The 26035-nt window shown below is 45.2% G+C and overlaps 1 protein-coding gene across 4 annotated transcripts in view; it reads left to right on the top strand.

Annotated features, from left to right (window-relative positions):
* Positions 1–26035, top strand: part of DENND2A (DENN domain containing 2A) — a 58202-nt gene that overhangs the window by 26890 nt on the left and 5277 nt on the right. For 3 of the 4 annotated variants that reach the window (XM_064420842.1, XM_064420843.1, XM_064420844.1), the window contains exons 4-16: positions 607–734; positions 3963–4084; positions 6429–6626; positions 8504–8597; positions 9905–9955; positions 12838–13025; positions 13721–13830; positions 14042–14111; positions 14730–14807; positions 15291–15431; positions 17716–17864; positions 24914–25091; positions 25857–25898. In XM_064420842.1, coding sequence (XP_064276912.1) covers positions 607–734; positions 3963–4084; positions 6429–6626; positions 8504–8597; positions 9905–9955; positions 12838–13025; positions 13721–13830; positions 14042–14111; positions 14730–14807; positions 15291–15431; positions 17716–17864; positions 24914–25091; positions 25857–25898 — 1549 coding nt within the window. The remainder of the gene's footprint in view (positions 1–606; positions 735–3962; positions 4085–6428; positions 6627–8503; positions 8598–9904; positions 9956–12837; positions 13026–13720; positions 13831–14041; positions 14112–14729; positions 14808–15290; positions 15432–17715; positions 17865–24913; positions 25092–25856; positions 25899–26035) is intronic. The other variant, XM_064420845.1, reaches the window with a different exon arrangement.

Raw genomic sequence — 26035 nt, 5'->3', positions numbered from 1 at the left:
TATATATTCTTGTGGAGTGCTTGCTTGCCTTTTATCCCCTCCCACATGATTGTCACACATTTTTGGGGTGGAGAACGTAAAATATACAGCTTTTCTAGTGCCCTCTGGATAAATTGTCTCTTAAAAGTTCCTGGCTCTGTTGCAGAAAAGAAATCAAAAGTTGCTAGGTTTGCTCATGGAGGGCACAGTTTTACCCATCCTACCATTCTGCAAGCAAGTTTTTCTCTGCTGCTCAGAGAGCTGATTTTGGGGCTCTCTTACACTTTTTGGGGGTGGGATCTCTGCTGTAAATGGGACCTCTGATGTCCTAAGGTTCTGTGCAGTGTTCCAGGATGTGCCATTTCACACTTGCATCTTCACAGTGTGCTATTGCCATAACAACCCAGATTACCTATGGCACCCCCAAATGCCTTTATTGGTGTGGCTGATAAAAACAGCCAATCTCAGTATTGCTTTTTCGTGCTTTATATGGCACGAGGCAGCGAAACATTCTCAGTGATTTATTTTGCCAGCTGTGTCGCACTTTGGAGAAGGGAATTAGCTATAGTTTGGTTATAAATGCTGGTTAACTGCATCGCTCTCCTCTCTGCCCCTCTCCCCGTGCAGGAAATCGTATGAGTTTGAAGACTTGCTGCAGTCGTCATCCGAGCACGGCCGGGTGGATTGGTACGCGCAGACCAAGCTGGCCCTCACACGCACTTTATCTGAGGAGAACGTCTATGAAGACATCCTGGGTAGGAACCCTGCTGGGGGGAGGGAGCTGGCTGCTAGTCCTGAGTAGCAGGGACTCATGGTCAGCAGGTGTCCAGCAGAGGTGCTGAATAAAGTGAGTTTATTATCCAAAGGTAAACCAGGACACATTTTGCGTATATTATTGGCAAATAATAAGAAAAATGGATGGGGTACTTCAAAGCTCATCAGCTTCAAAGATAAACCTGAGGCATATGGAAAGCAGCTTTTATTTTCTGCTGGCGTATCTTCTCTGCCTTCCTTTTGTCCTGTAGATTAGTTCTCACGGCTCAGATCTGTCCATTGTGGTGATTTTGTCACTGCTGAGATAATGCAGAGTCTGAAAGCATAGCCTTGAAGTCAGTTCCACAGCTCAGGAATAGGACTGTGTATGGCTTCAGGTACCATTGCAATTAAGAAACTGGGTCCCACACTCTTTGAAATTGAGTTTTATTTAGTTCTCTAACTTCAGTGTCAGATCAATGCCATTTTAAAGACTATTTCCTCTAACCCTCTCCATTTTTATGTAGTGATTTTTAATATTGTGACTTATGTGGTCTTTGACAGGACATAGAAGTGTCCCCCTTGAAAAAGCCTTAATGAATTTTAGTAGCTGTAGGCTGGTGCTGTATAAATCTCTTTGCAGAGGTCAGCAGATAAGGAAGGGAATAGCTGCATCAGCTCTTGCCAGGCTGCTGTAATCCTACAAAGGTGCTCTGTGGTTGTTCAGCACAGGAGGAGCTGCACTTTCTCAGGAGCAGGCCAGGCATTATTATTTTGGTATGAATAAAATCTGATAATACTTAATGAGAAAGGACTCTGAAAGGAATCATGTTCCTTTGGGGCTAATGGCAGACAAGGCAATTCTAATCCATCCTTTCTGACATTTTTTAAGCTGTCGGCCTCATTTGTGGAGCTAAGAGCCTTGTGTTTGCTTTTTTTCTTCTCTTCTCTTGGGGGGCCAAAGGAACAGGGAGTGTCTAGGCAGCTGCTGTGGGGTTTTTGTGTTGGGGCATGATGGGAGGTCTCAGAAACCACTGAGTAAGGGTCACCTTGTCAGCTGGAATAACATGGATAGCATTACAGAGTGGCTGTGAAGGCAAATCCATCTATTCAAACACAAGCACAACCCCATGTCCCAAGTGTGCAGGGAACTCAAATATCAGCCTGAAGTTCCTCTCCCGTCCAGCTTTTACTTGCAAAGATTAGAAGAAAACAAAGTTATAGGTAATTGTCAGCTAATGGAGCATGTTTGTTTTTTGTTTTCTTGCTGCATGTTAAGGCTTTGCCTGGAGTCCGTGATCTTTAATTGGTTCCTGCATCCTGGTGGTGTTACCATGGAAGCTTGGGAAGAGGGGTGGACAGGGATAACTCAAAATAAAGAGCTGCAGTTTTGTTTTTCACGAGACCACAGACAAGTTTAATCCATAAGACAATCATGTGAAAACCTCACCAGTGGAGGGGGAAGCAAGACTTCAGCTGCAGGACACTGCTGCTGGCCCACAGACAATCACACGTGCCCATCAGCATGTGCAAGCACACACTCATATGTGTGACTTAGTGGGGGTTCAGCTGCTGATGGGATAATGGTTCCAATTCCTAGCAAGTCACACAGATTTCCTTCATGCACTCTCTTTTCCCCTGTTCACCATTGCTTATCTGGAATACTGGAAGCTGGCCGATGGATGACAGTGTTGATTTGTAAAAAAGAGGGAAATTGTGTTCCTTCTTCTAGGCTGAAGCTAATTTGACTTGTTTAACAGTTTGAGGATGGGACAAGCAGAAGGATCCAAGCTTGTTCTTTTTTTCTCCAATCTTCCCAGTTGCATGACAGCTGAAGTACATTTTCAATACTGAAAGAGGCCATTGAAATTAGAAAGTAGAGCCAGTTTCAGGGACAGGAGAATGTTTGCTGACCAAGTGTTAGTGCAGCCTTGCTTTCCTAGTGTCACACCCACTTGCCTTCTCCATGGTGAATTTGGATTCCCTGCTGGAGCGCTGGATGTCACCAGCTACTGGAGAGGACAGTGCTGGGAAAGATTTGGGTTTCTGTCCTTGTCTGAAGAGTTGAGCTGCACTCCTGCCCCAGATGGGCAGCAGGTGGGAGTGCACGAGTCAGAGAGATCCCACAGCCATTACTGATCCTGCTGCAGGGGCATGCAGCACCCCTGGCTTCCAGGCTTCACTCTCAGCCAAGCATTATGTGCCAGTAAGAGAAAGGCAGTTGCTTCAGGTCCCAGCTGTCCACTGGGATATGGCGTGGTATGAGAGCAGAGAAAAGGCTCATAACATATCATTTGCCTGTGCAGGTGCTTGGGCTGGGCCTTTGTCAGTGGTTTCTTAGATGCTTGGGTGGAGATGTCACAACCTGCTTTGTCAGAGTTGTGCTCTTTGTGAACACACTTAGGTTTATATTCCCTAGTACTGCTGAAGAGTGGGATATAAGAAGTTCATTACATATGATTTTGGGTGTTTAAAACTCAAATTAGTTGTGTGCCTCATCTCCAGAATTACTGGGAAGAAAGGAACCTACATCTGCTTCAGAGTGTGCCTTGTGTGCCACATGCCCTCACTCCCATCCTTCTCCAGGGGAGGAGCATCCTGACTTTGAATGGCTTAATCCTTCCTCCTTTCTAAAGTACAGCATGTGAGATTGAGGTCTCCGTCATTGGTAGACGTGTTTGAAATCCTGGATTGTGTGATAGATATTCATGTTCAGAGTGTGGATTAAATCTTTCTGCAGTCACCCCAAGAGCAGGGCATCACTTCAACCCCAAGTAAGTGGTGACCAGATGTCATGCCCCTAAATGTGGGGCTTAAACAGAGAGAAGACCTTCATGCCAGGCTTCAGCTCACAATTTCATTGAACAACTCCAAGCAGAGGACTAGAAAGAAGGAAATGTAGTTATGAACTAATGTTCATGAGAACATCACAGCTCTTCTGGACGCAGGAAAATGAACTTGAGGGCTCACAGGGTCTTTTCCATCTGTAGTATCTATGATATGTTTCTATGGCTGCATTTGTCTGTGTCAGGGTTTGGACACTGTCCAGCAAGCAGCTGGACTTCTAGGGCTATGGAGAGAATGAAGCAATTTCAGGAATGCTTGAGAACAGGTCTTTATGTCTGATGTGGGAGGTGGAAGAAGACTGGCAGATCCCTAAAAGGATTTTTATGGCAAACCTCAGAGATTTTCTGCACTTAGAATCTTTTGCTTTTGGCTTTTTGCTGCAGATCCACCCTCAAAGGAAAACCCTTATGAAGACATCGAGACCAACAGCCGCTGTTTGGGGAAGAAATGTGTCCTGACCTTCCCAGCATCCCCCACCTCTTCCGTACCTGGGACTCCCACAAAGGTACTTTGATTCTAGTGGCACCACTTCTGCTCCAGAAAGTTTTTGAGTGAAATCCAGGTGCTGTGTGGAAAAAGTGGACACTGTTAGGGATTTTTCCTTTATGTCTTTTGCCACAGAATACATTGTGATAAGAGGGGATTTTCTGCCCTTCAATGGGGTAAAAAACAAATCAGCATTCCATTACATAAATTATTTGTTTGCTTTCACTTTTTTTTCACTTCAGGATTGCCTTCCCTGGTGGTGTGGGAAGACCTTCCTCCCCTCAAAGAGGGCATGGAAGTATTTGGGTAATCAAGGCCTGCAGTAGCCTTGTCTCAGTGTCTTGGGCAGCGCAGTCTGCCCATGCTGGTGCCCAGGTGCCTCTGCAGCGCACCCCCCACCCCTCAGGAGCCTTTTTTTGCTCTTTCCATGAGACCATTTGCTGGTAAGTAAGGCAGTGCCAGTCCCCTGGGTGGAGAGCTAGTGCTAGGAGGGTGTCCCCACCATAGCCCAGCTCACAGCTTGGGGCCTTTTTCCTCCTTGTCCATGGAACCAAAAGAAGAGGTAAAGCTTTGATTGGCACCTCTTGCTCAGAGCTCAGGGTTTACCAAGGGCAGCCCTGCTCTCTCAGCCTCCCAGGCTGCTTTGGTTGATTCATGTTGCCTGTTTAGATAATCCAAGCTAGGACAGCAGGGACAACATGACAGCCAAAGTCATCTTGGCAATAAATAGGTTCAGAGTGGATAGCAGGGATCTAAACACAGCTTTCCTGGCCAAAGGGTGCTTTGGCTTTCCAAGTAACAGCTATTATTAGAGCCGTTATCCAACATTTTCAGAAGTTTTATGTGCAGCGTTCCTTGACATGCTGCTCTTTTCCAACCAGCTTAATCAGCAACTAAGGTGTCTTTGGATAATGCAGTGAAAATTCTTCTGTGGTTCTCAATCCATTCTCCTTGTTGCTAGTTAGGTCTAGAGCAGCAAGGGGCCATGTGTATGAGTGTTGGGATGAGGCTGATCTCCTTCAGAGAGATTTGCAGGCACCCGTGCACCCAGATTTCCCACGTGTGCTGTGGAAAGGGGGCTGCAGTGCTGCACAGGAATGCCTTTCACCAGAGATACTGTTCCCAGCAGGAGAGCTGAACAGGAATCATTATTTAACTCTACTGTGCTTTGGTGTCTGAAAGCCCTGATTTGCATCAGTCAGAAAAGAAATGCTGCAGCTCTCTTGGCAGCTCATGGGTTTGCAGCTGCAGCATTCATCCTCCTGGCCAGGCTGCAGTGTTGGGGAATGGGTCTGGACAGACTTTCAGGACTACTATAGATGTAGCAGCTCATATCCCTGGTGCAGAATGGGATTCTTCAGTGCAAAGCCTCCTTACAGCCTCATTTTTACATGACTTCTTCTGTAGGTGGCAAACGTTTTTGTGACCTGAGCATCTTCTGCCAAATCCAGAGACACCTGAGCTAACCTGAATGGATTCATTGGTGTGACCAATAACTGCTGAGCATGTCTGCTGGTGGAGGCAGGGGGTGGTGCTGCCTCAGCTACAGTCATGGTGAATTGTTCAGAGATAGGCTGGATAACTCTCCCCCACACTTCATAGTGCCAGATACATCCTCTGGCAGTGCAGATACTCTTCCCACAAAAGGTGCAATTTATCTTGTCAGAACTACTGGGAAATTCTGTAGGAGAAGATAAAAACTGTTCTTATTGAGCATCTTTCTGGTGAGAAATAGTTTGCCCCTCTTTATCTAGAGCTTAGCTTTCTACTTCTCTGATGCTATTTTTGGTCAGAGACTGTAGGAACTTCACTTTGCTACTTAAACATCTTCTGTTGTACTCCCACCAAACTTGCTAATGAGTTTAGGAGGAACGCAGTCTCCATAATTGTCTAACAGCATCTCTTGTACCCTTTGAAATACCTGATTCTGGCTCCTGTCAAAGGCAGCCATACTGACAGTTCTTTTTGCCTACTCTCACTGCTTCTCTGTCCCTCCTGGCTAGCTGCTCCTTATCCCAAATGCCTGTGGTTGGCTGGTTAGTCTTGTCTTGTTTACAGTCCCAGCCTCTGGATTACCCAAATCCTGGGAGATTTTTTTCCACACTGGAGCAAGACCTTCTTGGCCAACCCCTGAGCTTGTGTTCTGTTCTGGAATGAAAATGGGCTGGTTAAATTGCTGGCCAAGATGTAGCCTGGCAGCTGCATGGGTTTCTTGCATGTGCAGAAACCCGTGGGCACTCTCAGGCTGCTTTGACAACTGAATGCTGTGGCTGCCCTGCTGGATTTACTGATACGACAGTGTAAACAATGGAGTAAAGACACAGAGCTTCTGTGGTCATTCATTCCTTCTCCTTCATTTCCAGTTGCTTTCCAAGCCCATGTTTTTCCGGCAAAACTCAGAGCGGCGGAGTTTCAAACTGCCAGACATCCGGAAACTGAGCCGGGATGGGACTGGGTCACCATCCAAAGTCAGCCCTCCCTCAACCCCCAGCAGTCCAGATGACACCTTCTTCTCCTTGGGAGACTCTCAGAATGGCAAGAGGAGAAGGAAGATTCCCAAGGTAAATCTAGGGCTTTGTCTTTTTTGTTTGGCTTCTTCCAGGCAGGAATGGGAGTATGAGACCAGGTTTTCTTTAGTTTCCAGTGTGTGGCATCCCTGCAAGGTAGCTGCTGTCCTGGCTGTTGACTTGACATGTGCTTAACCCCCTTTCTGCCTGAAGAAGAAGACACACAAACATGTCTGCACCTTTCAAAGAAGTTATTTTTCCCTCTGAGATTTCATAATACAAAAAAAAAAAAAGCGTTGTAATTTTGGGATAGAAATTGAAGTATGTCAGAGAGGAAAGAAGCAGTTCATATTTCGCAGAAGATGTACCCCATCATACTTCCTTCTGTGCTTCCTGGATGGGACAGTCAGAAATTGTCTGTGTTGTGTGTTTGTTTCCTCCTGGAAATCTGTTCTTTGCTTGTTCTGATTAATGCCCTGGCTGTTTATAATGTAAGGTGTGACTGTAGGTGAGCAATGAACATGATGACAATTGGGTGACAAAAGGACTTGTCTGCAGTTATGAGCATTTTCTGCAGCAACATTTCCTGTTTCTTACTTGGATACAGCATTACTCCATTTAAATTTTATTTTCTTTCGGATCTGACAGGATGTGTATTCAATCCAAATGAGGTTTGGCAGCAGTCTATCTATTGAATGTTTCAAAAACACAGTTATAAAAACACAGTTGCTTATCCCAGTCTTTGCAGGACAAGCAGAAGCTACCAGGGACAGTCTGTGGTGATTTTTTTCCAAACCTACAGTTTGCATTTGGGGAAAAAGGGATGTGTTTGTGTATCTTCTTTGTTTCCTGGTTGTCAGATCTGTGTTCATGTTTGCATATCAGATTTTTGAATGCCCTCTCTCTGTGTCTCAGCCTTTCAGAAATGAGACAAAGACTGCAAATGTTTAAGGTTTCTTTCCCAGAATGTCTTCACATCTGTGCATGAGCTTGAGCTCTGTCAGTGTGTTCACACGTAACCTTTATGTCAGTTGAAGAGAGGATTCCAAGTGTTTATTTACCCCACAGTGCCACTGAGCAGTCTTGCAAGGCCAGGTCAGAACTGAGGTTTGCTTGTCAAGGGCAGCATCACCTGAGGCTTCAGTTGGGCATCTGGGTGAAGGCTGCACTTCCAAATCAGAGCATCCTGCCTCCCACTTAAATATTTGTGTTCAGAGTTGCCTGACCAAGTAGTTGGGCCTGTCTTACCTTGAGCTCACAAGACATGTGTGGATGTAAATCTGGAATCTGAATTTATTCTAGTTATTTATGGAATAAGTCTGAATACTGTGGCTGTGTTCCACTGCTCCTGCCTGGGACCTTGAGAAGGATGCAGGTCTGCTCAGGCAGGAAGCCTGGCACGGCTCTGCTGCAATTCCACTCCCCTTCAGGAATGGACAGGGAGACCAGAGGCACTGAGTGAGCCACTAAGCCCAGCACTGCCCAGCACTGAAATGTCATCTCTCTTGGCCATCTTGGAGCACAGGGATTACAGGATTTGCAAAGGAAACCACTGGTATAAAATATTTCAGTATCACTGGCCTCCACCCTTCTCAATTTCTTCAGTCATCCTCCAGCCAGTTTTCTGCTTCCAAACCTGCAGACCAGGACAGGTTGCCGAGTGGTGGACTCTGTGTAGCTAATACAGCTGCACAGTGTGGAAGTGCATTAAGGTGTGGCCTTTCATCAGGGTTTGTTACCCTGGGCTCTGCTGTACCAGAGTGAGCACGGGCACTACAGCATAGTTCCTGGGAATGGTGCCTCCTGCAGCACCAAGGGAAGGGTTTCAGTGTGGCCAAGGCTGGGATAAAGAGCACTTTGCAAAAGATTCTAACTCAGTTTCTTGCCTGGGGAAGAAATTAACCTTGTTTGTTTGTGTGTTTGCTGAGCAGCTGGTGTTGAAAATCAATGCCATTTACGAGGCCCGGAGGGGAAAGAAACGTGTCAAGAGACTGTCACAGTCTACTGAGAGCAATTCAGGGAAAGGTAAAGGAGCTTCAAATCATCATTCCTCTAAGACTTTCTGAGGACCTGCCCTCGACTTTAGACTGCCTTAGTGGTTTATGTTCTACTAATGTGCTACTTATGTTCTACTAGTATGTGCTATTCTCTAGCACTTCTTCCAGTCCAGACTAAGGTTGAGTTTGGGTTTCCACTCGTTTTTTTTGGTAAGATGAGGTCTATTCCTCTGTCCTCCCCAAGGACTTTGGTTATAATGGAAGTTTTCTGTTTTTCTTGCTTCATTTTCAGTCCATGGCTTTGGATGATAACCTTATAGGTGACCCCAAACATGTCCCCTCTTTTTGATGTTTATTTCTGGAACATGCTGGAAGCTATGCAGAGGAATGTTCTGTCCAAAAACTTTGATTTGTTGAGATCAAAATATGTTGTGGGAATGTGTCACTTCAGTGAACTGTCCAATGGAAGACAGGAGATTTTGGAACAGCCCTGGTTCTTTCACCATCCCAATAAACAAATAGCCTCAGTTGGGAATCAGGGTTTCTGCAACTGACTGTAGGACCATCTCCATCATAGCAGGATTGAGACTTTCAGCCTCCCACTGTCCATTAACAACTTGTCTAAAGCATTCAGACACTTCAGAGCAATTATTTTTAAGCATCTCATCTCGATAAAATTAAGATTGTGTCTTTCCAACAGAGGATATTTTTCCAAAACACTTTAATATCCAGCAGAAGGTGACCACCTCTATTTGTTTCCTACAATTATTTGTTACTGTTTATCCTATTTCATAAAGCATAGACAGCCACAGGGTGGATGAGTGTGTGTATATGAACTTTCAGGGGAAGAATCCCAGACTTTTTATACTCCTCCCTATAGCATCATTCAGAGAAATAGATCATTGGACCATATAGACCTTGAATCTGATTCAGTCTGACAATTTTTTTGTTTGTTTCTTTCTTTTCTTGGTTTTATCCCATGTCCCAGAAACTACTGCATATTAATGAGTATTTTACCTTGGTATTGTGTTTGTACAGACTTGGATAAAATACTGTTCGGGCATTTTATTCTTTATGCAACTCTTCTGGCTGTGCAAAATTGATTTTGTTGTTGCTTTGGGTGTTTTATCCCTGGATGAATGGGAAGATACCAGGGTAAGCTGAATATCTGTGGCTATGTGCACCCTTGAAAAGAACAAGGCTCTTGGGACCTAAACTGCTTCCCCCTGAAGTTGCCAGTCCCAGCTTTCTCATGCCAGTGATAAGAAATGCACAGCCATAAATAGACTTTACTTAATTCATCTTCCCCTTTCTTTCTTTTTTTTTTTTTCCTAGTTACAGATGAAAACAGTGAATCAGACAGTGACACTGAAGAGAAGCTGAAAGGTAAGGCAAATGTGTGGAGAGAGTAAATGGCTCCCGATAAATTCTGCTCTGAGCTCCTAGGACAAGATCTCTTCTCTGTGTTCTACCTTTGGAGAAGGACTTTGTTTCTGAATGGAACACAGTGAGAAGATGGAGATCTCAATGCTGCGGGAGAAAATCCATGGGCAGAGGGCTACAGGAGCCCAAAACAAACATCTCTTCCAGCTTCCTTCAAAGCTCCTTGTTGACTGACTTTCCCAGGAGGAGTATTGGCCACTGAGGAAATACAGTGAGATTTCTCTAAGTGCCCAGTCAGAAATGTGTGACCAGACTGGCAGAAGCAGTGTTGCATGGCACTGGATGTCCAGACACCTCACCACATGCTTACTGTGGGAGAAAAGCCACCAGCCAGACTGGCTAGCTAAGAAAACAGAGTTGCACTATGTGATTTATTGCTGCTTAAACTCTCCTGCACTGCTGGGTTGGGATAGAGCACTGCATTTCTTTCTCACTCTTGTAGGATTATTTGATGTAGTGGTCTCCAAAATACTCTCCTGAAACTTTGTACTGGTAATTAGCCCCTGCACATTCTAGGGACATTGCTGTCTTTTGGGAATTTGTACAGCATATTTAAAATCCTGGCAGAGTTAGAATGCAAGATGGAAACTTCCTCACATTCCAAAGTTTCCTGACTCACATGCACATCAGATCTGGATAGCAGGTCAGTTCAGTTCCAAGCTGAAAAGACAGGCATGAACTGTGTCAGCCACCGTGCATTGTGAGTGGGAGTGCTCATTCTCACCCTCTTCCAGATTTTTAGAAGTGAAAGCTCAGACTGAGTTCCCTCTTGTCAGCACAGCTTCCCACTCAAGAACTACTGCATGCTCTTGCTTTCATCTGCATTGAATCTTTTATCTGTATTACTGTGTTAGCAAGAGCAAGCTGAAAATTGCTGCCAGTGCCTTACTTTTGACAGGTTCTAAGGCTAGGCCAGAGACAGGAAAGAGGATTTGCACCAGGCTAGTGCAAAAAATACATTCACAACCCTCCTGAAATGTTGTGAAAATAGAGACCATGTTCAGGTTTAGCTGAGAAAGGCAGTGTAAATGTGGCCAGGAAGACTTGAACTCTTGTCTGCTGCTGGTTGCCATAGTGAATCATGTGCATCATCCTGTGTTTCTCTGTAACTGCAGCTGAGAACTCCCTGGAGAGAGGATGAGGGAGATCATATGAAGTCACCTCAAATCCAACAGCACTTGTCTCTGGACAATATCCAGATCCAGACCTTGGTCTGAGTGACTATGCAAGTCTGCATAAGTGTGAACAGGAGCTCTGGCACTTGCTGTTTGCTCTAACTACAATTGTATTCTGCTTTATGCCTTGTTGAACTGTTGACTTCCCTATTTTTAAATAGGAAAGTGAGATGATTTAGCAAGTCTCTTGTATTTGGGTACATTTGGGTACATTTTGTGTAACACATCAACCACACCAGCCAGGTACCTCTGCATGCAAGTCACTATACATCATCTGAGACAGTAAATCATAAGATTGGATGGCAGAGCTGGAAGTGCTGACCCTTGGAAAGGAAAAATCTTGGAAGACAAACTGCCATGATGACAGTGGTAAAATTCTGGTGTCTTTAGAATATAAACAGTGCAGATCTTGAGCAAGCTTTTCAGAAGCACTCTGCATTGCTGTGACACTGCTCCTTTTGAAGTCCCTGGTGAAACAGAAAGCACTTCTGAAAGCTTTACAGCCCTAGAGCAAATAACATAGTAGGTAACAAGAAAAAGGACTCTAAGCCATCTTTCCAGGGCCTTAACTGCCCAGGGTTTGTTACACTTTCTGATTTGAGAGGCACCTCAAGATTGCCTTAAATTACATTGTCTGGAATAGTCCGTGAGTGGTACAGCTTTACCAGACAAAAGATCAACAAGTATATACCATTTCTCAGGAAGTCCTGTCTCCCAAGCAGATATCTTATGTGTTGGAGCTCCTGTAGTGTCTTTGTGGTGGTTGTTTCCATCAAAAAGTTGCATTGCCACCCACCTTCCCAAAAAGCAAAGCTGTGATAATGTGCTGTAGTGTCTTCTTGTAGTTAATTCTTTCTTTCTTTTGTAGCAGGGATAAGGGAGACATCATGGAGATTTAATTTGGGATGCAACTGTAAAACGAAGCAGGGGGGTGGTCTCAGGGAATCTCATCTGGTCTCTTCTCAGCAGGCAACTTTTCATTACTTTCCATGCTGGAATGTTTATTGTCCCATAGCTCATGTGTGTGTTGCAGTTACAGCTTGCTTGTTTTCCCATTGTCTTGGTGAACTTGTAGAAGCATGGCACTGAGAGATTAGTTTTAGGCACAGGAAGAACAGGCATGAGCCAGCATTTTTCACTGGCACCTCTTTTCTCATGTTTTCTGTTGTTGGCCTACAGCTCAGCCTGTGTTCTGGAGCTGGGAGTCCCCAGCATTACTCAGACAGCACAGCCCTGGCCTGACTCAGGTGCTGGTCTTGTAAAACTGGGGGGTTTGCTGCCCACAGTCTCCTGAACAAAGGGGATTAATCACCTCACTGTGCTGGCTTTGAAAAGTGCAAAAATGAATGCTAGGATGAATGGCTGGACATCATCTGTTTCATCATGTCCTACATGGATCTCAGCTTGGGCTGTAAAAGCTATCCATGAAATGCTTCTGCTGCCAAAGCTCTTCAGGGTGATGGCACGAGATTATGGCCCATCTCTCTCAATATTTACAGTGCAGCTTCCAAATGCTTCCCACCTCTTAGTCAGCCACCGAGAAAGCCACTGCAGTGAGGTGATTTCAGGTTTATCCCTCAGTCTCTGCAGAGCACTGTTGATGCTCTGTGCAGAGCCAGACTAAGCCAGACTCTCTCCATGTTTTTGCAGCTCACAGCCAGCGCCTGGTGCACGTGAAGTCGCGGCTGAAGCAAACGCCGCGGTACCAGACCTTGGAGCGGGACCTGATCGAGTACCAGGAGAGGCAGCTCTTCGAGTACTTCGTGGTGGTGTCACTGCACAAGAAGCAGGCTGGGGCTGCCTACATCCCTGAGGTCACCCAGCAGTTCCCACTGAAGGTCTGCCTGACCTGTCTTGGATTGTGTGGGGCACTTGGACAGCTGGAGGAGCTGCAGCTTCTCTGTTGACCACGTGTTGTGTCAGTGACCCTCTGCCGTGTCAGCATTAGGAGAGACTGAAGATAGTGGGAGGGCTTCAGTCACTGCCTGAGAATTGTCATGTTATTGCTCACTCCTGAAAGAGCAGCCGATTTAGATATTTGCTGCCCTTGGCTATGATTTTTATGTAGCTATTCCCTTTCTCCCTCTTTCCTCTTTAAAGATACCTGATGGCTGGGAGAAGATACATGTTCTGAAAGGGAAGGAACAGCTGTCAGTCATAGCCTAGCTCAAAATGGGGAAGGAGGAATGGGAGAAACACAGAGCCATTGTTACAGAGTGTTTGTAAATGGGATGTGATCAGAGTTCCCCTCTGACTTCAGTTCTCTTTCCCCTTGCTGGAAGGTGTGTCCCAGATTAGAGGCACAATATAGCAGAGACAGGTGCTGCAAAGACGGGCCTTGGTGGAATTGGGGGCACAGAGTTACCTTGAGATATCTAAAGATTAGGTGAGCCAGAATCACAGAAATTTTAATATCTTCCAGCCAGAAGCTTAGCCTCTGTCATCACCTCTTCATTTGTCACAGGAAAAATATTTGAAGTCATTCCATCCCCACATGACTAATTGGAAACATTCCTTCTCTCTATTCTGCTAGCTTGAGCGCTCATTCAAATTCATGCGTGAGGCAGAAGATCAGTTGAAAGCTATTCCCCAGTTTTGCTTCCCTGATGCAAAGGACTGGGCCCCCATCCATCAATTTGCCAGGTAAGTACTGTACTTTGTATCCTGACTCATGAGAAACAGATTTCTATATCAAACTAATTAAATACAAGAGCTGTTATGGTAGAAGATTGGGCAGAACTCTGAGAGGGGTGTATAGGAAATTCAGATATACTGGATGTTTATTGGATTTGTATGTCTGGGACTGGCAATGAGGCTGATGGGTATCTTGTCATTCTGGTTTCTCTTTCTGCAGTGAGACATTCTCATTTGTCCTGACGGGAGAAGATGGAAGCAGGAGATTTGGGTATTGTAGGAGACTGCTGGTAATTATCCCTGAGTTTTTTTCCTTTTCCTAGTGGTGCAGCTTTATGTGGGGTTGGTGTTACTGGCACCCATTCTGGAAAGTGGAAGGCTGCTGCTCTTCTCTTTCAGTGTGGAATGAAAAGAGTGGCAACAGAGCAGGTTTACTCTCTTCTGTTCAGCGCTTAAGTCCCTCTCCATGTCCCATCCTCCACTCCAGACATAACTCTCTTGCATTTTCCTTCACCAGCACTTTGCCATGGCCATGAACTGTTGTTTCACCCCTGAAGCTGAAGACAGGGTTTATCCTCTTTAGGTTTGGGTACCTATTAAACAGTTGTCTAAACCTGTGCTGGTCCAGTAGGTTCAGAGTTGTCTCTGTAGATCAGTCTGCTCTGCATTTGTCACTTGATTTAGGTAAGCTGGAACCACATTGTGGATGTGCCCATTTCTTCTCCCTGTTTCTGGTGTACCAGGGTTTGAGCCAGGTTGTCATCATCACCATACTGTTAAATGCCTGCCAGTTTCTGAGCCAGCCAGTGAGATGCACAACTAAGAGACAAGTCACTCTGTTTTTGCAGTAGTTACAACTCTGACGTTTCCTTGGGTTTTTGTGTGTGTGTTTGTGTTTGTCTTGAAAGCCCAGTGGAAAAGGGAAGCGTCTCCCAGAAGTTTATTGCATTGTGAGTCGCCTTGGATGCTTCAATCTCTTCTCTAAGGTGAGGGGGGAGAAAGAGAGGGAGTTTGTGGGTGAAGAGGGACCTAAGAGTGAAGCCAGCACGTGAATGAATGGGGATCAGGGAAGCCGATAGCTGAAGAAAGGATCTGAAAGATCTTGTGAGGCAACTACGTGCTAATTCCAGAAACTAGCAAAAGCACAGGTAATAGGAAAACTAGATAGTCAGCTCTTGCCTTCTTCCTTCAGCACAACTTCCAGAATGCAAGAGAGGTTAAAAGGTGGGGTCCTGACTCTTGAGTGTAGTGGGGAGTTTGCAAATTTTCAGCTTTACAGTGACCTCACTGGAGCTGTGTTTTCTCCTGATAAAAGAACTCAAGGGTCTTCAGTTGCACCTTTTGCCTTCTTTCTTTTGATACACCATGTCAATACTGGATTAAGAGGACATAGATACTGGTGCACTTCATTCCTGGTGTTATCTCCCTTCTGATTTGCATGGTTTTATGTCTTCCTGCCTTTATTTCAGATCTTGGATGAGGTTGAGAAGAGACGGGGTATTTCCCCAGCCCTGGTGCAGCCTCTCATGAGGAGTGTCATGGAGGCACCTTTCCCAGCTCTGGGCAGGACGATTACAGTCAAGAACTTCTTGCCAGGCTCAGGAACAGAGGTAAAGACACTTCCTAGAGAGAGTGAGACAGGCCAGCAAATGGTGCAGGACTAGCAAGTGAAAGTTGGGACCATGGCATAGCACTGAACATAGCACGTCACAAGAACAGATGATCTGTCAGCTGTGGGGGGAAGCTGGGGAGTAAAACAGGGGACCAGAGGGGATGGTATGGAGACTTCAGTGACTCAGAATCAAAATGGAAATCCTGTGGTAAAAATGAATGTAAGCACACAGCCTAATATAGCAAAAGGAAACGGGACATTGGCCTTGAGGCCAGGAGGCACAGGCAGCAGGTCCTGTGCTGCCCAGCATATGACCTTGGATCTGCTCAAGGACACCACACTTAACTTCCTAATGACAGGTTTGAACAATGTCCTCCAGCACCCTTAATACAGAACCTCTGTTTGTGTGGATCAGGTAAAAAAAATCTTGAAACTACACCAGGCTAATGTTGCAGCCTTTGAGAATGGCATTTTCACAGTGTGGAGGTGAGGATCTGTGTTGCATCTCACACGATGTGGTGTGAGGGCAACAGTGGGGGTTTAAGAGTGCAGAGCTTTAGGGCATGGCATTGAAGGACTGTGGGGGGATAGAGGGAGACAAATTAAAGGTAGTTTTGGCCATACTTGGTGCAGGGCCTGGTATGCCTTGAATGTGAGAGGGAGGAAGGAGAGCAAGTTGATAAAGTTGTGTCTGCAGGCTTTCAGCAGAGCGCTACATGATGACATTCTCCTCAACCCAACTGGAAACAGTCCCAAGTAAATGACATTACTGCAGAGAACATGCAAAGCTGGTTAAAAATGTGTGCTGGAGGAGGAAAGGCCCTGTGGTGTGCTGTAAGAATGTTGTGGCTGGTTTGTGTCTGGGATTCTGTTCATTAATTATCTGATTGATGGCATAAACTCCACATTTACACAGTACAGCATTGGGATGGGGGCAGGCACTTTGGAGAGTAAGGGTTTAAAAGTCAAAGTGCCCCAGTGCCCTGAATTCAAGAAACATGTTCAAGTGTTCAGGAAATGACTGGATGTGGCACTGTGGTCTAGTTGTCATGGTGTTGATCAGCTGGACTCAATGATCTTAGAGATCTTTTCCAGTCTAAATGATTCCATGATTCTGTAAATGGAACATCTGGTGAGAAAATCAATATGGACGAGACCAAAATGCTGGGAGGAAGAAAGGAGTAGTCTAATACAACATGAAAGTAACTGAGTGAGCAACAGTACTTCAGAGAAGGATCTGATGATACAGTGGGCCATAAAGTGAGCAAAAGTAACAGTATGGTATTATTTAGACAAAATCCTTCATTGTGAAAGGATGAATAATAAAGGAAAGCAAATTTTCTGCTTTCCAGTGTTGATGGAATTTTCTTTAGAGTATTGTTTTCCAAAACATGCACCCACTAGGAGAAAGCCACAGAAGGGTAGTTCTGTATACTAAGTGGTCTAGAAAATATAGGCAAAGCTTGAGAAAATTGTTTACTTAATATAGAAAACAAAAGACAAAGCGAGACACATGATAACCTTTCAATACTCAAGAAGTTTCCTGCAGAGAGGAATGTGACCAGTTGCTCTCAGTGTATACTGAGAGTAAGACAACAAGTAATTGAAGTAATTTGCCACTGACATGTTTCAGCTGCAGGCTTGGTGTTGGTGAGGGTAGTTCAGAACTAGAGTAATTTTCTTGTGGGATTTATGAAATGTGTGGTGTTGGAGGCTTTCAAAAACAATTTAGATAGCATCTGTCTAAGATAAGGAGTATGAAGTGCTAAGGTGCTATGACAGGTATTATTTAAGTAGATATGAACAAAGAAAAATACCCACGGGCTGCTCTTGTCTGTAACTGATATAAAAAGTTTATGGTCAGGAGGTTAGGCATCCAGATTCTTGCAGTAAAAAATAAATAAATCATAATGGTAAAAGTCAGAGTGCAGATTTGAAAGGCTCCATGACATTATGCTGCCTGAATACCAGAAAGCCTGAAAACCACTCCCAGCTGGACACAAACTAGTTTTTCTCCTTATGAAGAGCTCACTGTCCTCAGTCCAGTGGGAAGAACTTGTGGTTGATCTCATGCTGTGCCTACTGGAGTGGACTCTGGATCATCTTCATCTGGAAGGATTTATGGGAGGCCTTTGGAAGAACTGTGTTTGAGGACTTACTGCTGTGTGCTGCTCCCAGCAGTCAGTGAGGGCTGCTAGCTGTGAAAATACCTGCTGGGTCCTTGCTTGGCACACTCTGGGTAGGCACCAGGAGCTCACCTGTGCTCTTTGTGTCCCCAACAGGTCATCGAGCTGCGGCGGCCCCTCGACTCCAGGCTGGAGCACGTTGACTTCGAGTCCTTGTTCACCTCCCTCAGCGTGCGGCACCTGAGCAGAGTCTTTGCCTCCTTGCTGCTGGAAAGGAGGGTGATCTTTATTGCAGATAAGCTCAGGTACCCTCTTGCATTCCCCTAAAGAAAATGCTGGCAAGGAAGGGAGGCTGGGAAGGCTGCAGTGGCAGATCTCTGCTTTATTATTTTCTTCTCTGCCCTTTTCAACCTTGTAACGATGTGAATAGGGCTGTTTTTCCCAGGAACTGGGAACTTAGGCCATGAACCATAATTTCATTTTGCAGCTTGCAAAAAGTGCTGCTTCTCGTCCCCAAGGGGAACCAAATTCACTTCCTCCAGATAATTTCAGAGCAGATCCCTGGTGCTAAGGAAGCAAAACCCCTCCTTTTGCTCCACTGTGCTGTACTGTTCCCTCCTGAGCTGTGCTTGGGTTTGCAGGGATCAAGCCTTGTGCAGAGATCACAGTCCCTTCTGAGTTTTTCTCTGATGTTACAAAATCTTCCTTATTTTTCTGCTTGTATTTTCATATTGGTTTCTAAAGGCTTCTTTTTTCCTATGGGGATGAAAGTCAAGGATGCGGCAAAATGGGGAAATGAGGGAGGGGAAATGAGATGGGGAAATGAGACAGAGGACTTCTCCCTTCTATTTTGAATCTGCTCAATTTGATTTTTTTTAAATGTATTTGTTTGCTCTCCTAAATCATGAAAATGGGTCCAGGTTTCTTTAAGATCTTGTGCAGCTGGTGGCTGGCAGCTCTCCAGCCCTTGAAGCACTTGAGGATTCGGGGAGGAAAGTTCGCCAAGGCTGGGGAAAGAAAAGCTGCCTGGATGAGTAATGACACTGAGGAGCATGCTCAGGTTTCAGGAGTGTACAATGCCCCTAAGCTGTCTGTTTTCACAACTTCCAGGCAGCAGCCTGCAGCTCTGGGACTGAGCACTGGGGCAGAGAATGGAGAGGCCCCTTCTAGAGGAAAATGAAGTGGAAAAATTCATTCTACATGGATCTGGGGCTCTCTGTGGGCAGAGCTCGGGCAGTCTCATCACAGGGATAGAAAGGTTGGGGAGAGGGAAGCTGTAGCACTGTCTGCTTGCAGATGTCTTGGTTCAGAAAGGGGAAAATTTGCCTCTTTTTAAATACTGATATGTTGTGCGTGTAGAAACTTGGTATTCTGGATACTTAAACCACACATTTCATGCAGGGCATTTAGATTTGTATTGAAAGTGAGAGAATTAATCCAAACACTAAATGTCTATGTAACATATATGATTTATGACATAATCTATGATGACAGGCTCTCAAATATTTTTCTCTTCTTCTGTAGGATAAATTTTACATTCTGAGAAAAATTTTTAAGGACACAGATTGACATTGTAATCTCTACATGAGAGCTGAGTGGTATCAGGAAATGGCAGGGAACTTTTTGATGGTGGGGTTGAGATATCACTTTAGAATGAACATTTGTTTAACAAATATTTTCCTATCACATCTTTACATGACAGCACAGCGCTGTGTATTCTGAGCATGAGGTGTGATATCTGTAATTGAAAGCACCTTGATAGGTTTTAGTGTTCATTTCCCACCCCTGTACCTTTTGTCAGGATATGTAGGGTCCTTAGGAGTTAATCCAGCTGCACAGGCCTGTAAAGAGAGTGGGAGAGAGCTATAGAATCATAGTTTCTACAATCTCTAAATATCTCATAAACAGCTTTTTTTTTTTCCCTGTGAAAAAGGAATTGTCATGTTTAAAAGATCCAGGGTCTGTTAGACCACAGGGCTCAGATTCAAATATTTACCATAGATTTGCCAGCTCTCTATGAGACTTTTAATATTTGATGTTTCTGAGAAGACCTTGCTCTGAGCAATTTCAGGAAAGCCTTTTTCTTTTCCTTTTACAAAATAGGAACTTTCTCTGGCTTATTTTTGTGGAGCAAAAGCTTGGAAGTTATCCCAAAGGACTAAAGATGTGAAATGAAGAAAACAAAGAAAATATCCCTCAAAATTAAGTAACTGCTGTATTTTAATCCAGTTCAGTGACTTGAATGGACTGGCATTGTGAGCCTTTCCTAAGGGGAACAGTCTCTTCTACTCATAAGTGGACCTTCCATGTGTTGAAGGCTGATGCTATTGTAGATACAGGATCTTCTGTCCAAATGATATTTTTCCTAGGACAGGAACACATTGAACTCAATGAGTATTAAGTAGCATTCACTCTAGGAGTGAAAATGCCAATTTGAGAGGAAAGATAAGAAATACTTTTTGGAAATAGCTGAAGAGAAGGAAAAAAACTATAAAAGCAGCTGTTGGAAACTGCTCAGAGGTTAGGAATGCTAGAAATAATCCAGCTGAGATGGATTAATGGGAAGAGTGCAGGTGACACAGTGAAAGATGTACAATAAATTACATTTATCATTAATCTTTGCGGTTCTTCGTGTGGGTACTATGAATAACTACCTGTCCATGTTTGAAAAGGTGTGTCTGGGTGTGAGGGACAGAGAAATGATGTGTACAATTTGTTTATATCCTTTAATTGTTATGAAATCAATCAGTGGGAAAAGAAAGCTGAAAGGTCTCCTGCCAAATACTGCATGAACTGTAAAATGTTTTCAAACTGAGCCAAAAAATGCATCTAACAAGTGTACAGCAAGTGAAATACTTTGTCTTTTCCATCTTTAGAATGAGCATTGAGTGTTTAAATACCTGTCAATCCACAGCTTGGCAGCGGAAAAGGAAAGAATTTGGTTTATTAGTTTTTGGGTGGGTTTTTTCTCTGTTGCTATGGATACTGGAGTATACACTGCCTCACAACCCAGGAAAATGACTTTGTTAAAACTGTATTGGTCTGTGTAGTCTTCCCCCAGCTTTTGTTCATTCCTGCAATGTTAACTTTAGTCCTGGGGCAGTGGAGACAGTGGTGTGGGTTAGACACTGCAACATGAGAGCTGCTTTTGTTTCAAAGGGATGTTGCCTGGCATGCAGCTCCAGGCACTGCCAAACAACCTTTTAGAAGGCATCTTTCAGCTAAAATCACCTGATGTCACAAGGTACCTCAAGCTGGGCAGTTTTTAATGGCCTGAGCAAGAGATCTTGTGATTCAGAAGGCTTTTTAAGAAGAAAAGCTTGCACAGGCTTAAAATCAAAGCCTCCTTTTTCCAGATCTCAAAAGCTTGTTGTGGGTCTGACCAACTCAAGCAATTGCCTCTGTCTCTGCCAGAAACCACAGCTGTATCAACAACACAAAGTGGTCATTGTTATCAAAGGCAGATCTGAAAGAATTAGAGTAGACACTTTAAATGTGGTCATTCCCAGCAAAAAGTAATTAATCATCAGGAAGAACTCTCTACCATGTGCTACGAAAACAAATCTGGGACTGCGAATATCAGCCTCGCAGGTTTTTCCCTTTTTGCCCTGTGATTAGGGAGAAGAAGAAACCCAAGGTTGAAGTTTGATAATAGTGTTGTCTCTTCGGATCATCTTAATACTCATTTCTTCACCTGCACAAACCTGCCACGTTGGTGGGAGTCAGTGAGGGTCCCCAGAGAGCTGGTGAAACTTGGCATCCTCCTGGTGGGATTTGCAGCAGTGCTGTGTGAAGTCATGGGACAATGCTTGGAAGCTCCTGTGCCTGCTAAATGTTATAAACCAGAACTGTAATCCATCATAAGTAGCTCCAGATGTGACACAGTGTCAGAAATCTGAAGGTGTTTGTAAAACAAATCCTACCGTGGCAGAGCTTATAAAAAAAAAAAAATTAAAGATACATATTCAAATAGTCTTAAATTGCCAAATGCCAGCATATTTTGAGCATTTTGGTTAGTGCAGGGACCACAGGACTTCCTGGCATTAAACTACAGCAGGATGTTTGATTCAATAGTGTTTTTCAGAAATCATGCAGATCCTAAACCCAAAGAGGGAGTCAGCTTTGGAAGCTTTTTATCACATATGCTTGCCTTTGGAGTGGAAAGCAACCAGGCTGAACAGCCAGTGTCTCTCCATAGAAGCTGTTGCAACTTGTCAAGGTGTCTTTTAGAGCAAATCAAGCTAGTCTTGGAGCAATTTTCCCAGGAGAGGAAGAAGGGTTACTATATGTCTGTATTGGCTACCTGTGTTCAAGGTGGCTACCAAGAAGCAGCAGCTTCACAGGGTGCTGTGTGGTGGGTTTGTGCACAGGGTGGTGGGAAGTCCTACTGTTCAAGCAGACAAGTGTCACAGGTTGCTGCAGTATCATTGTTCTGACCAGGGGAATGCTTACCCAGAGAGATCTGTGTGTCAGTCCCTACCCAAATCAGCCCTTTAGGGAGGGGTCTGAGGGTTCTTGTGTACTCAGTACCTTTTAGCCTCTGTACTAACCTTGACATCTCAGTCTCAACTGTGAGCAACATGCAGCTCAACCGTGTTCCCTGCAGAAGGCTGAATGGACTCTGAAAATGTGCTCAGCATCTTGAAAGCGTTCTTCAAAGACCTGCAGCATTTTAAAGTTTACTCATGAAACCAAAGGCCTTAGAAAGTGGTGCCTGTGTCCCATTTGAACAGCTGGACTGAACCTGTGTGGCCTGAGGGTGGCTCCTGACACTTCCCAGAGCACACTGCAGTCACGTGGCTGCTGGCTGAAGAGTCACACAGATGGCATAAAAGGGATTTATCAAGCTGGATTCTTTTGCAAGGCTCATCAGCCTGATGTGAATCAGCAGTCCCTTAGTGCTTGTTGCAGTGCCAAATGCAAGAGAAACAGAGATCTTAGGCTTGAGTCACTAGATGGCCACAGTTCTCCTGGGCTCCTGGCAACCTGCAGCTCCCTGAGACTGCCTGCAGAGCAAGTCTGACGTGTGGAAAAGGTACTTCAGTGATACCTCCTCTTGTGTCCATCCCCGAACTGCTCTGCTTACAAAGGAGGCTCACAGACCTCAACCCTACCAGTATTGTTCCCTGGAAAGGTCTTCCACAGTGAGAAATGTTTGGGAGCAGAGATCACTGGGTTTCACCGTGGAGGCGTTGAATCATGCACAGATGGAAGGGTGGAAGGGGAAGTTATCTTTACTTCCCACTGCCTGGTGTGTACAATTTCAGACTTAACACAGCTCTGCCTTTGACTTGCACTTGCTGGAGCTCGGCCATCTCTCCTCCCACTCGATCTCTCATGTACCATGTGTACTCGCTGGGGCTCGAGAGCTGGGCTGAGGGAAGAACAAGCCACCATAAATATAGTAGGAGACAGCTTGCCATAATATCTCACCATGCCATAAATAACCACATAGTTCAGCTGCTCACTGTTCCTCTGTGGAACTACCTGGACTCAGAGATGTTTTCCATGGGTTTTTTGCATGCTGTCTATAAATTCAGGTCCCATGTTTAGGCACAAAACTGGATACACCTTCAAAATAGAGGATTGGTGACAAATGTAAAACTTCTAACACTTCAACATTCACCCTCTGCTCAAAGAGGAACAGTGGGTGGTGATAATGCCCCACTGCTGTGCACAAGTGATGAAAGGTGCAGTTCTTTCAGCTTTCACTATGCTGCTGCTGCTACTACCAGGTCTATTATCAGTCAGAAATCGAGGAGTGGAAAATATGCTCTGCAGTAATGGAGAGGAAGAAAAGCCCCTGCTTTTGTATCTGCTAACGTAACCTGAAATGTATGAGTAGCACAGCTTTGAAGGAGATGGTTTTTAAAGGATTTCATTAGCTTGGAGTGCACTTCTAAGATGACACATTCACTTTTGTTGCAGTTCCTTTCAAGATTAGCTTGTATGAAAGATACAACAAAAATCATCTACTTTGATATTATTCCCACATTTTTTCTGGGTGGTTTTTTTTTTTTTTAATGTTTCTGTTTCTTGCTAGCTCCATATTTTCTCATTATTTTAATTTTGCTTCTCTCAGATTCATTATCTCCCTTGCATTTTTGATAGACATAGCAAGGTGTGGCCCAGCTGATGATGGCAGGCACAGCTGGAGAGCAGCAACAGAGAGGCAGCCTGGAGAGTCAGTGCAGGGAGGGGGATACACTCACACCTTCCCAAACAACGATGTGGAACTGAAGTTTTTTTCCCATTTAAAGCTACCAGTCTGTAACAGAGCCTTTGGACGGTCTTCCTCTGTTTTTACAGAGTATCCCCTTAAAAAAGACAATCCTCTGGGAGTGAAGGGAGAGGAAACTGTCCCCATTTTGTGAAGAGACTTTCTCAGAACACACATCTTTCCCAAGTGCCAGTTCCCTACCTATTGCAGTCCCAGATTTTCAGGTTAAGCAGATTCCAGCCTCTCCCCTGGGATCTCCTCATTTCCAAAAAGTGTCATGTGTTTAACAATGTTGTTGCCTGATTACTTACAGTCACACTGTTGTCCCAGCAACTGCAGTTTTGTTCTGCTAACCTGAGCTTGCGGGATGGAAGCCAGCCAGCTGTCCCCCAGCCACGCCACTCTGCTCAGCGTGCCCTAGTGACACAGCACAGGGATGCACATCCACCAAACTTAACGGAGTGGGGAGGGGAGGGAAAGCAGGCTTCACTTTTCAGAGCAAGCTCAAGTCCACACCCATCAAACTCCTTCCCTCTCAAGCCAGCAATAAACCCAGCTTGCTGAATATAAATTCTCCCATGGAGTCTAATGGGAGCCAGCTGGGCGTGCTTCTCAATCCATGTGACTCCTGCATGCTGCACCAGCCTCCTTCCTCTCCTTCCTCTCCTTTCCTGGATGCTGGTAAAACCAAATGATGTTATATATACAGGATTTATAGCAGCTAGCCTTCCCCCTCTCTTGACATATAAAAATGCTTCCAGACCCAGAAGAGATGAATAACTGATGCCCTGCAGTGGCTAACTGGATATCCTGCCTGACTCCTACCAGAGAGCTGTGGGAGAATGAACTCATTTCTCTGGGAGGCAGTGGCCTAGAAGATGGAGTGTTTGTCTGATATTTTCTATCAGGACACTGGAGCAGCAGATCTCTGATTCAGTGGAACCCATCTCTTGTCATAAGAGCGTGGACTGGGGTCATCTTTCAGAAATCATTGCTTCTGAAGCTGAAAAATGGGGTCAGAAATGTGGGAAAGCCCCTAGTAATTAGATCAATCAGGGAGCAGTTGATTTCTAGGAAGCACCTCTCATTCCCTGACTGACCAGCCGTTGCCCTTTGTTGTGTTTTGTCTTCCAGCACTCTCTCCAAGTGTTGCCATGCCACGGTGGCCCTACTGTACCCCTTCACCTGGCAGCACACCTACATCCCCGTGCTGCCGCCGTCCATGATCGACATCGTGTGCTCGCCCACCCCGTTCCTGATCGGCCTCCTCTCCAGCTCCCTGCCCCGCCTGAAGGAGCTGCCCGTGGAGGAGGTGAGTCCTGCATCCACACCGTGCTGTACTCCAGGCTGCTCCCTGTGGGCTGAGCTGTTTTGTGTCAGCTGGCAGTGCCAGGGAGCAGAGCTCTCATCCTCTGGCTGCTGTGAGCGTGGGTAAAGGCAGAGGTAGGTGTTCCCCAGGCAGACAAAGGTCTGTGCTCTGCCTTGACCACAGCTTGGGAGGGCAGGGGACTGGAATCTCCCACTGTGGGGCTGCTGTGGAGATGGTTTTATTGCAGTTTATTCTGGTTTCTGCATGGTGCTGTCTAGAGGCTGCATGCAAATCCTGTCACTCTTAAGTGTGATTGCTACAGCCTGGCCAGGACAGCTGCCCCTCGGGCTAACACAGGAGCCTCACAATAGCAATAAACAATCAAAAATTGGATTCCTGAGGCACAAGGGTGAGCACAGCAATGCTGAACATGCTGAGGGAGGGATTTCCCTGCCTGCCTCCCAGGGGACAGCAGTGCAGCACATTGGGAGAAAGGATGAAGCTCTGACCCTGCTGGATGGTAAAGGAGCAGAGGGCCAGGCCTGGAGCACAGCCTCCTGCTGAACAAGCTGAGCTGTGGTTTGCAGTGGCATCCCTAGAAAGCCACAACATGGGCTGTGCTCCTGGGTCATGCTGGGTGCCTCCTCCAGCTGCAGTGGAGGGTAGGAGGGCAGGAAAGTGTTTCCTCCAGAGCAGTTCCAGATTAAGATAAACTCTGATGGTGGAAATAATTACTTCCCCTTTTGATTCTTGCTCTTTCATTCTTAGGTCCTCGTCGTTGACCTTGTAAATAATCGGTTTCTGAGACAGGTGAGCCGAGCTAATTCACATCCTTTTCTCCCCTTTTTCCTCTATAATTTACCTCCATCTGTGTTTGCTGACCTGCCTGGCTGGATGGATCACTTTTTCCCCACTCAAAAACTGAGGCAGGGCTTGCAGTGGGCAGT

The sequence above is a fragment of the Passer domesticus genome, chromosome 5 (assembly GCF_036417665.1).
Source record: "Passer domesticus isolate bPasDom1 chromosome 5, bPasDom1.hap1, whole genome shotgun sequence".
Taxonomy (NCBI): domain Eukaryota; kingdom Metazoa; phylum Chordata; class Aves; order Passeriformes; family Passeridae; genus Passer; species Passer domesticus.
The sequence above is the reverse complement of the archived record's forward strand: the minus strand, read 5'-3'. Positions and strand labels throughout refer to the sequence as shown.